A 17,115-nucleotide genomic window follows, 5' to 3' on the forward strand; every position below is an offset into this window, starting at 1 on the left:
TTTCCGATTACGACAGAGGCAAACCGCAAGCCATACCTCGAAAGTCGGATTTGGACGGCAAAATCCGCTCCCGAAAACTCTGGCTTTCAGGTTCCGTTACGTCTCACCTTAATTTTCTGTTTGTTTCCCCAGAAATTTACTGTTTGTTTCCCGAGAAAATTTAGGAAACGTAAAACACAGAATGCGTTTCATGAAAATGGAAGCTAAACAGCCAAAATAATTGAAGGTTTTTAGTTAAAAGCTTCAATTTCCTCGGATCCCAAACATTTCAGAATCCTCGGAGTTCCCAAATAAAGAAGTTTCGCTTGGTTTTTGTAATGTTTTATGATTGAAACATTCAGAAAAGATGAAAGTGAAGAACGAGAAGCAGAGTTGGGCAGCGGTGTCGCCGTCGGAGATTGTCTATCATTTCGGCACCAGTGGACTCTCCGTTGCGGCGGCCACCGCAGTAACTCACCCTCTGGGTAATTTCTGAAACCCAAAAAGTTTACTTTTTCACTTTTTTGCAGCTTCCAACATGTCTGTTTTGTTTGCCTCAGTAAATTTGTCACCTTTTCAGCTTTTGTTGTAGCAGAATATTAAATATTTTGTTGTTTATTTGTTTGTTTCATGGATTGTTCAAACTTTGGTTTGGTTGGTTCTGCATCGATTTCTCATTGTTTCGATTTTGATAGAGATGATGGTATTAAGATTTGGCAATGCATCAGTGTAGAACCGGAGAAATTTTATAGTTTGGCGGCTACATTTACCCGTTTTGTTACTAATTCACCTGTTATATAGTTATGCACGATTCTCATTGTTCCGAGTTTGATAGAGATTATGGTATTAAGATTTCGCAATGCATCAGATGTAGAATCGGAGAAATTTTATAGTTTGGTGGCCACATTGACCCGTTTTGTTACTAATTCACGTGTTATATAGTTATGCACAATTTCTCAGTGTTCCGAGTTTGATAGAGATTATGGTATTAAGATTTGGCAATGGATCCAATTTAGAATCGGAGAAGTTTTTTAGTGTGACTGCCATATTGAGCCGTGCTGTTACACGACTTGGTTAATATCTTATGGACCTAGGTACCTATGATAGTCACGCTCAAAAACTTCTCGGCATGATGAACAGAGGCTGTAGATTGTAGGTTAAGAGAAAATTTGAGAGATGCAAAGAGTTTATTTATCTCAACTGGTGGGATGCAGATGTTCTCAAAGTTAGGCTGCAAATGCAACTTGTTGGGCAGAAAGGTCCTCTCACTGGAATGGTATTTTTCCCACCTCTTTTCGTGGGTGCATATCTTGATCCAATTTATCAGCGTGGATCGTGATAAAGGTTTGATGTGCAGGGACGGTTATTTATCCATACTTTTAAAAAAGAAGGGCCGAGATTTTTGTATCTGGGATTGACACCGGCATTGACAAGGTCTGTTCTTTATGGGGGTCTCCGTTTAGGCTTGTATGAACCTTCAAAGTATGCCTGCAATTGGGCTTTTGGATCCGCCAATCTTTTTGCTAAGATCGGGTCTGGAGGATTTGCCGGTGCAATTGCAACTGTGTTGACGAATCCAGTTGAGGTTTTGAAGGTAATGCCATCATGCAGGGCCTTGTTGAACTTTTTGTTTTCTATTTCTTGAGACTTGACTTCAAGATCATTTCATTTGCTTCCTTTCATTAGGTGCGGTTACAGATGAATCCAAACTTGAGTCCAACGGGAGAACTGCGTAGAATTATTACTGAAGAGGGAGTGAAAGCGCTTTGGAAGGGGGTTGGCCCTGCTATGGCCAGAGCTGCTACGTTGACTGCATCACAACTAGCAACATATGACGAAACCAAGCTGGTCAAGTTCTAAGTAATTTCCATTTGTTTCTAAATCATTAATGTTTGATTGGCAATAGGAAAGTGTTCGTCTTCATTTTTCTTTAAATCTGTCTGACTTCAAATTTTGTCCCGACTTTTTTTTGAATGCAGACACTGATTAGGTTGACATCACTCGAAGAAGGATCCCATCTTCATCTCATGTAAGACACTGTTGCCAATGTTCTTATCTATCTCAGGTCTTTCATTTTTTCAACTGAAGTAGATTAACTTGGTGACAGTACATTGATCAAAACTAACTATATTATGCACCTTGTGAAGCTCAAGCACGGTTGCAGGCTTGGTGAGTACCCTCGTAACTGCACCTGTGGACATGGTAAAAACCCGTCTCATGTTGCAACAGGAATCTAATAAGGCAGGAAACCATAAAAATGGATTTCATTGCGCATACCAGGTATAGATTACATAGTCTTTTCATTTCCGCTACAGTTTAATGGTGTTTTTTCTTGGTGTATTTGGATTTCTTCTCTAGAACACAGTTTATAAACACATTAAATTTGAATAGGTTGTTGCCATGTGGTTAACATTTGATTTGCCTTTGGAAAAGCTTTCACGACCTTAATGGTCGGCAGCTGCAATTGGGCATTATAATTGGGTCCTGTTTTATCTTGCGTTGGTTCGTTGTAGAGTCTATATGGTCTACACTGACTCTTGGCGTCCCAGAAATTAATTCCTTGCGTATATTTCTTATTTGATGTGCTATGGTGTGTTGTTTCAGGTCATGCTTACAGAAGGTCCCAGGGGTCTTTACAAAGGGTGAGTTCTCTTCAAGCCTGAATACTCAGGCCTTTCGTTTACACCAAACTTTCCGATATTATAGTCTTTGGATTTAATAGAATCAGCAGTGCGTAGTTTGAATTTGTCGTGCAACCACAGAGAAAACGTCTGTCTGATTGTTTACAATTAGTAATTAAGTGTTAAACTTTTCAGGAGCCTTGCAACTTTTGCAAGACTGGGTCCACAAACTACAATTACCTTCATACTCTGCGAGAAGTTGCGTGAGCTTGCCGGATTGAATGCAATCTAAGCCTCGGCATTGGCAGTCTGCAATCGCCCCCGCTTCTGGCTGCAATGAGAATTTCTTCGAATCGGCAGGTAACGCACCCCACATTCCTGAAAACAACCATTCAGGGGAAGGGAATTACTTGTACTTGCTTTACATATTGGTTCTGTTTAGGCGATTTTACAGAACAATGGCATTGGCTGGTTCTGGTCCCGTGTACTGTTGTCATCCCACATTTTTTCGCTCGAACCCATTCGTGTCGTTTTCTATCTACTGTTTGAAGTATTTCCAAAAATTGCTTGAGTTAGAATTTAGAAGCCTATTAAGCAACAATATTTGTCTGTGTATGGTTAGCAGGGCCCTTGATTAGAGATTTAGGTACAACTAACTTGTATGTTGACTTTAGGGAGAGTCTCTGGACCAATCCCTTGTGCCGACAATTGGGGAGAACCTTGCTTTGATAAGATGTCACGGTGACAGTATTACACACTCATCGTGCACTATCATGTGATTTGATTTTTTCTACATAACAATGTTGACTTTAGGGAGAGTTTCTGGACCAATCCCTTGTGTGCCGACAATTGGGGAGAACCTTGCTTTGATAAGATGTCATGGTGACAGTATTACACACTCATCGTGCACTATCATGTGGTTTGATTTTTTCTACATAACGTTGTTGACTTTGGATACCGATACTTATCCTTATGCGGTCAAAGCAGTGTTTAAAATATCCACAAAATTGTCATATTTCTGTCGAAATATCTTAAAAACCATGGATTGATATGGAAACAGGGGAGGGGGGGTTGAAATGGAAAACTTCACCTATTATCGGTGATATTGATGATATCTTGACTATGGAAAATTTGTCCGAGCTCATTGCCGGTTTCGAACTTTTGAATTTTTTTTGAGAATTTTTTCTCTTATTTCGATTAAATCTAAATGAATTGACGTACACACCGCATTACAAATTTTTATAATGTTCATCAAAGACAACAAATATCAATGGCTCTATAATTTACCTATTAATATTTACACATATTTATATTTTTAAAACTGGGTCAAAGACGTCAAAGTCTTATAGCCGATCAAATTATTCCAAAAAAGAAGGCTCAAGTCACCCATCGGCCCACTTTTTGCAAATCTTGACCCGGGAATACATTCCAACGTGGCATTGGGTCCTACTAACATGTGAGCTGGTTCTTGGTGGCGTCCAATTAATAGGAAGACGATCCTCTCTGGGTTCATTTTGTGAGGATCTTAGGGATCCTTATATCTTAACCGTTCATCGTATATCGTGCAGTCAGTTTTCGTCATATACTATTTATGTTTAATTTTTTATAAAAAACGTTAAATAATTTATGACCACACGATGCACGATAAATGATTAAGATGTGAGGATCCTAGGATCTCTAAAATTTGAATCCGAATGGAATCCAAATCCCAATTAATATTCTTCCTAATCATCAGCCCAAGTGGACTTTTAAATTTATTTCTTTGGTCAACAAATTAGTTTCTTTGCTTTAAAGGAAAAGAAATTGGATCCTATCTTGATCCATTTTGTCGGGATCCGTAGTCATTCATCGTGCATCATGCGATCATAAATTATATAATTTTTTTATTTAAAATTGAACACAAATAGTATCTGACGAAAATTAATCGCATTATGTACGATAAACTGTGAGAATGTGAAGATCCTCACAAAATGGATCCAGTGAGGATCCTCTTCCAAAGGAAACTACCCTTATTGTCCCAAAGAAAAAGAGAAAGTAAATTAGAAGTACAATTATACGACACGACTTGGGCAAGATAGCAAATTTTATACAGATTTATGGTCACCGTAGCATCGCAATATAACAAATAGTTTGTAATTTTCACATGTAGAGTTGAGCAACTTATATAAAAGAAGTTCAGTGTCACATAGTGTTTTCGGTTTAATAATACATTGTGATGTGAAGAAAAACTTGCAATGCATATTGAACAAGAGACGTTACGTAACAGTGAACATGTTCCACGTTAGCCCTTATCCTTCACATTACCTTACGTTATGGTATCATGACATCGCATGGCGATGAACTTAATTCTTTGTAAGTTACTATCTTTGGGCAAACTTCTCTGCTATGTTATTTGTAAATTTAAGGAGTGATTATCTTATGTCACCAGTGACGGTGATGTGGTATACTTTTTGAACACGTGATAAATATTTATTAGACGGCGAAACCGCTAGAACCAAATATTGGCATGAGAAAATTCTCCAATAGATTTTTAGTCGAATAGGTGTTTGCAACATGTTTAAAAAATACACGATTCGTCTAATAGACACTTACCACATGTTGTCTTTGGTTATGTAACCATCTTTGCTAGACACACACAAAGAGAACATCCGCATTTGCATCCCAAACGCTCATCCGCAAAATTTCTTTGCACGCCAACGAACAACATGACACGAAAGTCTCAATTCAAAAAAATTTCCGCAGAGTGAAAACCAAAACAATGCATGCCTAATTTTAACTGGGAAATGGATTATCTCCCGATCCTTTCCTCCTATTTCATAAAATCAGGGAATATGTTCCATTGAAATTTGATCAAACGGCTGAAGTTATTATAACTTTTAAATTGACTCCCTGTTTAAAATTGTTGAATCAAATTTTAATGGTAAAAAATAATTCTCTGATTTGGTGAATTAGAAGAAATGGATCCGAAGATGATTACTTTGCTTTTAACTGAAAGTCAGAAATTTTGTCTGTGTTAACGTAGGGAGAGCAGTCAGCAGTGCAAGCACTGCAACTTGCACCGTTAAAATAGTGACGTGGCACTGTAACTGTTGGACAACCTTGTTGGAGCCTTGGAAGAGAAGCAGCTTTGGCGGGACAGTCTGGCGTGCTTATATGTTTGCCGCGGTTTCCGCGCTAAATTACACTCCTACCATTTATCCTTTTGTCCAAACTACCCTCCCTACTTTTCTTTCTTTAGTTTCCATCCTACCCCTTGCCTTGCAAAATTCTCACCAGATTTTACTTTCAAAACACGGCAATGTCCGAATTCCTTATGAAAACGACATTGATCTCATTTAGTCAACGACTCGAAACGCGGCTAACCCAAAATTTTAGTGAAAATGATCGTTAATAAAATAAAATAAAAGGTTTGTATAATTGTATTGATATATCAAACGTCAATATATTCTTCACAATAATCACACGTGAATAACTTATAACTTTTGGAATGAAATAATAAATTAAATATGACTATAGGTGACACATTGTCACAAAAATTTCAATTGAAGTAGCAAATTGATACATTTCAACAAAGCATATGATTCAGGTGACATAAGCCAACTTACAGTAGATTCTTCTATATAGTTGGCCGTATATCATTTATGACATAGGTAGGAAGTTTTATGTGATGAAGAAATGCAAAATCTCATATTTTTAAAATGTTAGTCATACAAAAAGCGATCTGTTCGTTAAACATTAATATATCTTTGTAATTATGGCTTATTATAATCATGTGTTATTTTTGAGCAATGTCATGAGCATGTGCTTGCACACGCACACTCACACTTAGACTCACCATACCTTTAATTTTCTGCATACAATTTTGGAAATGTCTAGAGTTGTCTCAATACAAGAAAAGGTGAAACACAATAGGGCCAAACACAAATGGCCATTGCCATGTGGAATTTAAGATTCTCTTACTCTTCGGTCCATTTGCTAGAACAATGGTTGGAGAATAACTCTTTGACATATGATTGTTTGTTCAATTTAAAATAAAATGGTCAAAAATTGTTTTCGGATTAGCTGTCTGGAACCTAAGGACTAAGTAATCACGACCATTCAAATTGAATATCAAGATCCCTATTAACCAATTATGCTAGCCTGCCAAACACAATCTAGGAGCTCCAATTTCTCTTTCACACAAACTAAGGCTTCATATTTTTTGTCCTCAAATTCCAAACAGTAAGGTTCGTAGAGCATCCAAAATTGAAATAGAAACAAGGTGGGGAACCCCTTTTTTTTTTTTTTTTTTTTTTTTTTTACAATAATCAAGTTTATACACAAATATAAAGCAAGCATATTTAAATTTGTCTTCTGTCCTTTTCAGATTTTTTTTTCTTTAGAATATAATTAGCATATTAGGACAATACTTCTATCTTTGAAAAGTAAAATGTATACAAAATGGTAGTGAAGACAAAGTCTTTTTCACTATTACATGTTATAGAACATTTTAAGTGGTCAAATTATTATTCTTTGTTTTGCTTTGCATGGTTTGTGGGCGCATTGAGAGTGTTTCATTCTTTTTGCTTGAGTGCTTTTAGTAATTTTCAACATGCGTATGGTCTCAATCATCCTTTATGATCTCTGTGATTGGAAAATCTTTGTTTAGGGTATATCGAAAAATCTTTGTGGTCGAAAAATAACTTGTGTGAAATGAATTTAAAATCACATAATGTACCTGTTAGATAAACATAATATTATTTGAATATTCTTAAGTGATAACATCATGTAACAATATTTCAAGCACAGTGAAAAATCTTAAACTCTTTGTAGAAGAAAATTTGTCGTAGGACAACTTGATCATAATTGTTATATTATTTTTTTAAGCGAATTTCAGTAGAACAACAACCTAATCATGTGGCTAAGCTTGAAAAGGGTAGAAAGGTAAGTTCACTCAAACTCATGTCAACTGGTCTGAAGTGGCAGTCCTGTAAATAAACCTGAAATGCGCGGGTAACGCCCCAACTTCTCCCTTCGACGACTCCGCGCAGGAAAAATAAAATAAAATAAAAATAAAAAATGAGAGAAAATATTAGAGAGAGACAGAGAGAGAGAGAAACGAAACGAAGAAACCCGAGAAGTTAGAGAGAGAAAGTGGAAGACAGAGAGAGAGAAGGCAGGCATTAATGGCGGAAGGAGGGAAGAAGGAGAGGAACTCGCACGGCGAGGACTGCGTGAAGCTGTTCGTCGGCCAAGTGCCGAAGCACATGACGGAGGCTCAGCTCCTCGCAATGTTCAAAGACTTCGCTCTCGTCGACGAAGTCAACATCATCAAGGACAAGGCCACGCGCGCTTCCAGAGGTTTCAAATCTCTCTCTCTCCCCTCCTCTTTCTCTCTCTACATTCTCTGTTCCGCTTAGCAATCTGGTTTGAGTTGAAACATATGCGTATCTTGATTTGGTTAGTGTGTGCGATTTTCCGCGATTTGGAGGATTTGTGGCGTTCAGTAGCTGAATTGGTATTTGAAACCCTAATTTCGTGCTCGGATTTGTGCTTGCGTGTGTGTGTTTGCAGGGTGTTGCTTTGTGATATGCCCGTCGAGGGAGGAGGCGGATAAAGCGGTCGATGCGTGTCATAACAAGACGACTTTGCCCGGGGTTAGTGCAATTTGCAGCTCTTTCCACTGTACTTAAGTGTGCTTCTTTTGTTGTTTTAGTTCGTAGGCTCGTAGCTTTGAATTTCGGAGAATGTGATTCAAATCTAAGCTGGTAAAGTATGAATAGATGATTTCGTAAGTCATTCGAAAGTTTATACAATTAATAGTAGGACGAGTAGCTGCGTAGTGTCTGACTATTTGTCGATCGCAGATCACAGCAATTTGAACTTTTCACAGTAACTAAACTGTATCCACATACTTAATTTGAGAATGTTGACACTTGTGATCAAAGGGTTCTGCAATTAATATACCGTAGGAAAAAGGGAAATGAATAGCCTCATGGGAACGTTCCTTTGTTTTTATTCCTAGTTAAATTGCAATAGGCTCCTTTGGCATTTGCAGAGGGCTAGCAAATTTACTTCAGGTGAGATATGGACATGATGTTAATCCCAAGAGGGTGTTGTAAATCGATTTGATGAAATGGGTGTTGTAATTTGCGTATGGTAATGTGGATTAGCCTAACGACTACTGAAAGTAGAGTATCAGAGCATGACCATGCATGAGATATTGGCTACAGTGCCCACAAAAAAAAAAAAAAAAAAAGGTTTAGGGTTAGATTATGAACTGATTTAATTGGCTCTGCCCCATGAAAGTTTTAAGGTGCAACCGGTGCCCTGAAAAAAAATAAAGATACAATTTTGACAAACTTCGATATGGTTATGATGTCAATTTACAAAATAGTTAAATGAAGAGGGCTGCATGCTTGTTCCAGAAAATATGAGTATCAGTGACTGGGGTTACATCATGTGAGTAAAGTATTGAATTTGTCCGACATTGCAGGCAATCTTCTTTTGGTACAGTATATCCACTTGAATCCATGATTGGCAGATTGATATTTGGACAATTTTATATAAAATGTGTGCTTATGCAACTTGGCATTTTCCTGGCATAGGTCTTAGAGCGACTGGGGGAGCCTATGTAGGCCTTGCTGGACCTTCAAGTGGTTTCCCAGGCAAGATTCTCAGTTGGACTCTTGCCTATGCCTGCTAATGCGACTTTACACAAATGTATTACTTGATAAAAAACATATAGTCAACTAAAAATTTGTTGTCTGTCCACTTTTTCCTAGGCTGGTGCCAACTTTTTGCAGTTTGTGCTTTTAGTTCCTCTTGTTGTGTTTGTTATTCTCAGCCTGATTCGAAGCTACCCTGTTCTTTCTGTCCAATCCAGGCATCTAGTCCTTTGCAAGTGAAGTATGCTGATGGCGAGTTGGAAAGATTAGGTATAATACATTTTCATGATTTAATTACTGATATGTCTTGTTCCTAGGAAGTTTTGTTGAACCAATGCTTATTGTGTATTTTTTTTGTTCATCACATTTATTTATTGATTATTATACGAACCCTAATTAATAATCTTTGCCTTCCCCTGTAATCCAGAACACAAGCTCTTTATTGGTATGCTTCCAAAGAATGTTTCCGAAGTTGAAGTTTCTGATCTTTTCTCTCAATATGGGACAGTAAAGGACCTACAAATATTAAGAGGTTCTCAGCAAACGAGCAAAGGTATGTTTTTTCCCTCGGGGTTGGTTTATTCCTAGGCAAACACTAAAATATACTGATTGTCAACTAATAAATGAATTTTCCATGCCCTTTTCTTTTGGCAGGCTGTGCATTCTTAAAGTATGAGACAAAACACCAAGCTCTTGCTGCCCTCGAAGCCATCAATGCAAAGTATAAAATGGAGGTTTGTGTCTGATGCATATTTTGGTGGCTGGAAATGTATATTGAAAACTGTTAATATGCACGTAGTATTGGATGTTCTGTATTCTATTACATTGGCAGAAACATTTTATTTTTTCTGATTGAAGGGGACCATAATGATGGATGATAAGTCAGCCATCAAAGACTTTGTCTAATTATCCTTACGTATCAAATTAATAAAAAGGCTTGTATGCTTACTCATTGACTCATTGATTTGAATTTGTTCTTGACATTTGCTTATAGATAACGACAACTTGGTAGTAGTATGGATCTATTGATACAAGGCTATAACCCACTCTTATGGCTCGTGTATCAGGGTTCAAGCGTTCCTTTAGTTGTCAAATGGGCAGACACAGAAAAGGAAAGGCTAGCTCGGCGAGCTCAGAAAGCTCATTCCCAGGCTGCTAACGAGCCAAATGGTGATTCACATCCTTCATTATTTGGAGCCTTGCCCATGGGTTATGTTCCCTCATATAATGGTTACGGTTATCAGGTCAGTTTTTTTCCACAATTATGTCTCTGTAAACTACTCTTTTCTTTGTTTAGTTTTGCATGGTGAGGAAACCATTAGCACTTTTGTAGTTGGGCTTTGGCATCTGAGTATAATGACCTACCCTATATATGAATTCCTGACTTTATATCCATGTAGGGTCTTATGTAGTAATAGAGTAATGTCATATTTCATTTCCTCTGTAGGCTCCTGGGACTTATGGACTCATGCCATACCGCCTACCTGGACTGCAGAATCAACAAGGTTTCCAAAATATGATGCCCCCCATAAACCAAGGAAATGCTTTGCATAGAATCACACCCCGCAATATTGCCCCTAGAAATTTTCCTATGCCTCCTACGAGTTATGTGGGCTCTGCTTATCATGCGGTTCCAGGTCTTCGGCATCCGATGGTGTATCCTGGAGGAATAATGAGCCACCAGCCATTGAGTTCACCTGGTTCAGTGTCACCTACAGTTGTGAACATTAACCCAGCATCGCCTGGCACTAGTAAAAGCCCTGGGTGTCAGGTTGAAGGTTGTTATCTACACATATATTTATTTTTTCAAATTAAAAATAAAGTTCTTGGTGGTGGTATTTTGTCAGTTACTCTTATCTTCTTTGATTAGGTCCAGCTGGTGCTAATTTGTTTATCTATCACATACCTCAAGAATTTGGAGATCAAGAGCTTGCCAATGCTTTTCAACCATTTGGTAGGGTTTTGAGTGCCAAGGTTTTTGTTGATAAAACAACCGGCATCAGCAAATGTTTCGGTGAGAATATTCTCAACTTACTTTTGATTGCAATGCAAGTTATGTGGAAATATTTACCTCTAATCAGTCTCTGGTTTGCAGGATTTGTAAGTTACGATTTACCAGAGTCTGCTGAATCTGCTATAAGTATGATGAATGGATACCAATTAGGGGGTAAGAAATTGAAGGTCCAGCTTAAGAGAGACAACAAAGAGAGCAAACCATATTGATTTGAAGGTGAGTTACACAAGGATTCGAGTCCTCTGGTCTTATGCAAACCGGATGTATGGGAGTCACGTCATCAACATCGTAGGGTGGATTTAGCTGATCTGCAATTATAGGGCTATTCCATCCTTCTTGTAACTTCCTCAAGGGATTGAAAGCCCTCAAACTTGTAATTCATGGTGCATACTGTGCCGATACAATCTGTAATTTGGGTATCAAGAAAGTTCATTTAGTCAGTAACTATCAATTTATTCATTCTACTCTCATGAACATCTGGATGTATACTTGATCCCTAATTCTTTCATTTTCACAGTTCAAAGTCATTTTCATATTTTCTTTTGTTTCTTATCTCATTTGCTGTATCCCGGTGACTTGTTTTAATGTCGCATACGTTGAAGTAAGTAGGTAATCAACAAGCAGTCTTCTATTTGAAAAGGTATGTTGTATACGCGTGCCAGAGTTACATTTTAGGTACAGTGGTTGTCTCTGCTGTTTCTTAGTTATCATTTGAATGTTGTGCATTTAATTTATAAGTCATTGTTGTTCTTCTTTGGGTGTTCATTTTTTCTATATTCGCTATTTAGCATTTAAGTCGTAGATAGGAGGAGCACTTGCTACTAATATATATTTTTTTTCCCCATGAAGGTTGGAAGTTAAATATTGATTTTTGTAGCGTACCAATTAATAGATACCTGTCTTCCAATATGTTATATATTTCATGGACTTTACTGCTGCAACGGTTGCACTTTACATATATCATGGACTTTGCTGCTGCAACGGTTGTGATTTAAGATGTTCTTATCCAAGTTGTATCTGGCACTATGTTATGAAATTTTGGAGATTTGGCTGGCTCATTTTCTTGCAGATGTACGTTGGACTGAAGTTTGAGCATGTTTTATGTCTTCTTAGCTACATTCACAAGTACTAAACTGCCTAAATATTGCTGTTGTTGTAGGGTAAATGTAGACTCTGCATCTGTAGCCTCAGTTTTTTCTCCTTTGCTATTAACTATCAAATTACCAGGAGATTGAGGCGTTTTCAGTAGCAGATGAAAGAATTCACAGCACCCGTATTCCAGTCCAGATTGTCGCTGATGAAGGTATGCCATAACCTTGGACACATCAATAGTTCCTTTTGAAATTTTGATTGACTTGAGTATTATTATTGTTTCTAAGCAGAACTCTCTAACTTGTGTTATGGACATCATCTCTCTCTCTCTCTCTCTCTCTCTCTCGTTTACGCCTGTTGTACCCTTTCATGCAGAGTCTGCTGAATGTATATTTTCCTTGATCATTGTTGTTAGGAGTTTGGTGCTTTTATATAGATTCAAAGATTGACTTGTCGCATACCGTGGGTTGACCTTTGTCAAAATAACTTGGAACGAAAAATAACAAACGCAGAAACTTAGATCACTTGGATTGAATAATGAGTAGGGTTCAGGATGAACGAAGTGGAAAAGGTTGCCTAGGTTGAAGGTGCATGTGGAGGAAGCTGGATTGAGATCATTTGTTTGTCGGGAATGTAACTATCTTGTTGATGTTGTTAAAATGCATATGTTTGTCTATCATTATAACATTGATGTGGACCACTGTATCTCTCCTGCTACACTAGCTACCTTTCTGCCCCCTTCTGTTGGATCTCCTTTTGAAATTTCGAAATGACATTTATGGAGTTCTATTGAATTGTGAATAGATGGTTTTACCGTGGAGTTCTGGTTGTCGGCCAGACTGCAGTAGGACCAATTTCTGAATGTTCTTTTATCGGTACTTTGATATCTGCAACTAGCAAAGCTTCGTGGTGCTTCAGCTCGATGCCGCATCCCACCACCATTTTATGCTTTTTGATTGATGCATCTCTGAGGCCCAACGATGAATTCTCATATTTCCGTCGTCTCGTCACAAAGTTTTACTTTCCAGTCCTCCCGTAAGCACAAGTCAATTTACTTAGGTAAAAGAATAGTTGCTTTTCGTTTCGTTTTGTTGCAATCGACTTCAGTTTTTTTACCATATGGAACTCCAATTCTGCATCTCTAAGCTTCACCGCACAGAAATGGTAGATAGATTGTATCTCTCTACATTTTATGGTAATAGCAAAAAGTGTTCTTGTGAGTTGTAAAGGTTATATTATATATGCTCAATTTAACTAAAAACAATCTCATAATTTGTTGTGAAAGAGTACGTTATAGTTGTTGTCAAGGCCCACTTTGGTGGTGGGGAAAAAGTTATAATTGTAACGGGTTTTATACTCTTCTTTTTTATGTCTCTCTCATTACGCGACGACTAATTTTCCATCAGCAGCAATTGGGTGGAATTCATAATGTTTATTTTTACGTGATGATTGATCTTCTATCACCAACAAAATGTATTTTGTATTTGCATGAGTGGATAGGGAGTTAGGTTTTCACCTATGCGTCCGGGTTTAAAGTTTTTTCTCTCTCAAATAATAAAACAGTTTCCCTCCCTTAATAATAAATTAAAAAAAAATGTGTTCTATATTTTACGGCTTTGAAACATTTAAGTAAACATACAATATGAGCGATTCAAAAGTGACGCGATGTGATACACGGAGGGACTCAAACGACAATCTTGCAATCGAATACTAGCCTTATATACACAACGTTATATTGATGTATTGATACCAAATACTGATTGCATATCAACAAACATCTTGGCAAGTTGTTTCTTTTCTTTTCTTTTTTCGTATCAAATTCCAAGCTCTCTCGATCACTCTCTTCGTGCCCCGTCCACATTCTCTCTCATTGTCTCAATCTCCTTGCTCATGATTTCCCCACATCAGTACAATTTTCAAACTCAAAAGCTTAATGTCGAATTCTGGGCAATATTCTCTCCTTTTTCTCATCCTTTGTCAAGTCATTACAACTTTACTTGCACCATCTTAGATACCTCTTTTTTCTTTTTCTTTTTTTTTTTTTTTTTCTGTTCCTCTAACACAAGGAGAGAAACAAACAAAAGTTTTGTTTTTTCTTCTTATAGACAACAAATGGAATTTGGATCCTCTCCAGGCTTTAGCGTCCGAAGTCTAAGATTAGGAAATCCGAGCCCTTGATTTGTGTTAGGTAGGCTAGCAAAATGAGTTAATTCAATTTGAGTGGTCTGAATTGCTTGGTCCTTGGACTCAGAACTGTGAGATACAGAGTGGATTTATGTCCCAAATATTACTTATTAATAAGTTCTTAATAATACAAAGACACTTTTTTCTATTTTTCTAGAACCGAGTATACTTTGAGTTGTGGATTGCCTTTTAATATTGAGGTATTTGTCAATTGGCACCTCTATACAAATTCAGGAGACAAATCGATAAATATACCTTTAATATTTGTGTTCATATGGTGTTGCACATGGTGTACTGTATTTATATGAACTTATGTTCTTAACAACATTTGACTTTTGATGAGAAGCAACTTTCTGGAAAAAGCTTTTGATGAGAGCATGAACTTATTGACTTATTAAATGAAATAATATATGGACGACTTCCTACGCCGAGAATTCTGGTGGTAGATTTACCAAAAATGGATCACAATATTGCTTTACCTTTCTGAAAATCGAGTAGTGGATATATAGAGCGGAGAATTACAACGAGAAGGACATACGTATGTGTGTATTTAAATTTACGGTTTGTTTGAAATTGCTTTTAAAATGATCGAAAACACTTTTGATAAAAATGTTTTTAGCAAGGTTCTAAAAAATGCTAGGCGCTAGTCGGGTGGCAAACTAGCGCCTAGCGCCTAGGCGGATTTAGGTAAATTTCTTATATATTTTATGAATTAATTAAGTTTATTATATCATAATTATTGACTAATATGTTATTTCTTGGAAAGTGTTATTGGCACTTCAAAAATCTCATTCTACACTTCTCACAAGTGTATTTTTCTTTCCAAATATAGAAAGATAGGAGTGTAAAATGAGATTCTTGGAGTGCTAATAACAATTCCCTATTTCTTATAGAAAACCATACATATGTGAATGTTTTTTTTGTACATATATGATATACTTGCCTAGGAAAAAAAATAAAATATTATCTAAATAATTTATAATTTATATAAGATTTATATATGTGTGTGTACACACACACCAAACTTTTAAAAATATAAAAAGCCCACATAGTGGGTGGTTTTCATTACTAAAATCATCAAACCGTCCACTTCACCTCTGCTCTTTCACATCATCCGTCCACCTTGGGTGGTTTCATAATTAAAACCATGTCAGAGTCCAAAAAAGAGTTTTTTTATTTATTAATTTTATTTAACATTATTTAAACTTGAAAGACTCAATTAATTTACCTAAATATTAATACTGAAATGTGTGTACCGAAATGTATTATATTGAAATTGTAACATCCTACATTGACCATCGGAGAGGGGGTGATGTGCCTTATATGTACATGCCCACCTCCATATAGCACGAGGCATTTTGGGAACTCACTGGCTTCGGATTCCATCGGAACTCTGAAGTTAAGTCAATTCGAGCAAGAGCAATCCTAGGATGGATGTCCCCCCTGGAAAGTTCTCGTGTGAGTTCTCAGAAACAAAACCGTGAGGGCGTGGTCGGGACCCAAAGCGAACGATATCCTGCTACGGTGGAGTTGAGCTGGGCTAGGATGTGACAGAACTAATGTATTTAAATGTTAGTACCGAAATATATGCACATAAATGTATTATATTAAATTAATGTACCTAAAAGTGTATATCAAAATGTTAGCACCAAAATGTATTATATTGAATTAATGTACCTAAATGTTTGTATATAAATGTATGTACCTAAATCTATGCATCGAAATGTATTATAATAAATTTAATGTATCTAAATGAAGAAGACAAAGTACATCGAAATATATTGTGTAACAAAAATTAGTTTATCTAAATGTTTACAATAAAATATATTACAATAAATGAAATGAAAATGAAATAAAATTAATACATTAAAAATTAGGAAGAAAAAGAGAAATACACTGAATCATTCGAAAAGGATGGGCAAGGAAAGTTAGAGCTAAATTCCGAAGAATCTCTTATACTACCATCGATCGACAGAACGGAACGACTAGAAAAAGAAGTGAAGTAAATAAAAATTAAAATTAAAATTAATAAATGAGATTATTAATGTATCAATGGACTAAAATTAGATTTTGATCTTACTCATGATTTTAATCTAAAAGTTATCTTTGTCAATGATTAAAATGAAGTTTTCTATAAAAATTAATAAGAAGAAATATCTTATTCATTCAGAGGAATTCTCCGACTTTGGCCAACAATATCAGTCCATCCATTATGCATGGAAGCAAATCGCCCCACGGATTACCATATTCTATTCGATTTTTTTCAAATGCACCCCTTGTTTTTTGTTTTCTGTTGACTTTAATCCCTCCGTATACGAGATAGGGTTGATCATAGTACATCATATATATAATTAAACAATATTCTAATTTAATTTAAATTACGAACAGAGAAATTCGAACTTGTTCAAGCTTAACTTAGGAATAAAACGTGGATTATATAACTAAACAGTACGTACTTAATTAGCTCAAAAATAGTTGTCTCAAAACGAAGAACGAGTGAGAAATAGATGACTTATCCAAGTTGGGGAGGTCAAGCCACTTCCATTTAAACCAATGAAACAGCTCCAAATGCTAAAAA

General features: G+C 36.6%; 2 protein-coding genes across 2 annotated transcripts; both read left to right on the forward strand.

Moving 5' to 3' along the window:
* The first annotated feature begins 45 nt into the window (after positions 1-45).
* Positions 46-3,633, forward strand: LOC137743619 (uncharacterized). The gene is made up of 8 exons (XM_068483545.1): positions 46-464; positions 1,194-1,255; positions 1,337-1,573; positions 1,666-1,827; positions 1,959-2,008; positions 2,127-2,259; positions 2,584-2,621; positions 2,796-3,633. Exons 1-8 carry the CDS (start codon positions 347-349, stop codon positions 2,890-2,892), a joined length of 897 nt encoding a protein of 298 aa, XP_068339646.1. The 5' UTR covers positions 46-346; the 3' UTR covers positions 2,893-3,633.
* A 4,045-nt stretch (positions 3,634-7,678) lies between these two features.
* Positions 7,679-11,784, forward strand: LOC137742479 (RNA-binding protein BRN1-like). The gene is made up of 9 exons (XM_068482360.1): positions 7,679-7,940; positions 8,154-8,236; positions 9,466-9,517; positions 9,675-9,800; positions 9,902-9,981; positions 10,315-10,491; positions 10,695-11,025; positions 11,118-11,261; positions 11,343-11,784. The coding sequence occupies exons 1-9, from the start codon at positions 7,766-7,768 to the stop codon at positions 11,468-11,470; spliced, it is 1,296 nt and encodes a 431-aa protein (XP_068338461.1). The 5' UTR covers positions 7,679-7,765; the 3' UTR covers positions 11,471-11,784.
* The last annotated feature ends 5,331 nt before the right edge of the window (positions 11,785-17,115 follow it).

The sequence above is a fragment of the Pyrus communis genome, chromosome 8 (genome assembly GCF_963583255.1).
Source record: "Pyrus communis chromosome 8, drPyrComm1.1, whole genome shotgun sequence".
In the NCBI taxonomy this organism is placed as follows: Eukaryota; Viridiplantae; Streptophyta; class Magnoliopsida; order Rosales; family Rosaceae; genus Pyrus; species Pyrus communis.

What these genes read in the sequence shown, in the direction of transcription:
- LOC137743619 (XM_068483545.1), top strand. Translation starts at nt 347, where the DNA reads ATGAAAGTGAAGAACGAGAAGCAGAGTTGGGCAGCGGTGTCGCCGTCG. An exon ending in CGCAGTAACTCACCCTCTGG is followed by an intron (nt 465 to 1,193) that starts GTAATTTCTGAA and finishes GGTGGGATGCAG; the next exon opens with ATGTTCTCAAAGTTAGGCTG. An exon ending in GATTTCATTGCGCATACCAG is followed by an intron (nt 2,260 to 2,583) that starts GTATAGATTACA and finishes GTGTTGTTTCAG; the next exon opens with GTCATGCTTACAGAAGGTCC.
- LOC137742479 (XM_068482360.1), top strand. Translation starts at nt 7,766, where the DNA reads ATGGCGGAAGGAGGGAAGAAGGAGAGGAACTCGCACGGCGAGGACTGC. An exon ending in ACAAGACGACTTTGCCCGGG is followed by an intron (nt 8,237 to 9,465) that starts GTTAGTGCAATT and finishes TGTCCAATCCAG; the next exon opens with GCATCTAGTCCTTTGCAAGT. An exon ending in ATAATGGTTACGGTTATCAG is followed by an intron (nt 10,492 to 10,694) that starts GTCAGTTTTTTT and finishes TTTCCTCTGTAG; the next exon opens with GCTCCTGGGACTTATGGACT.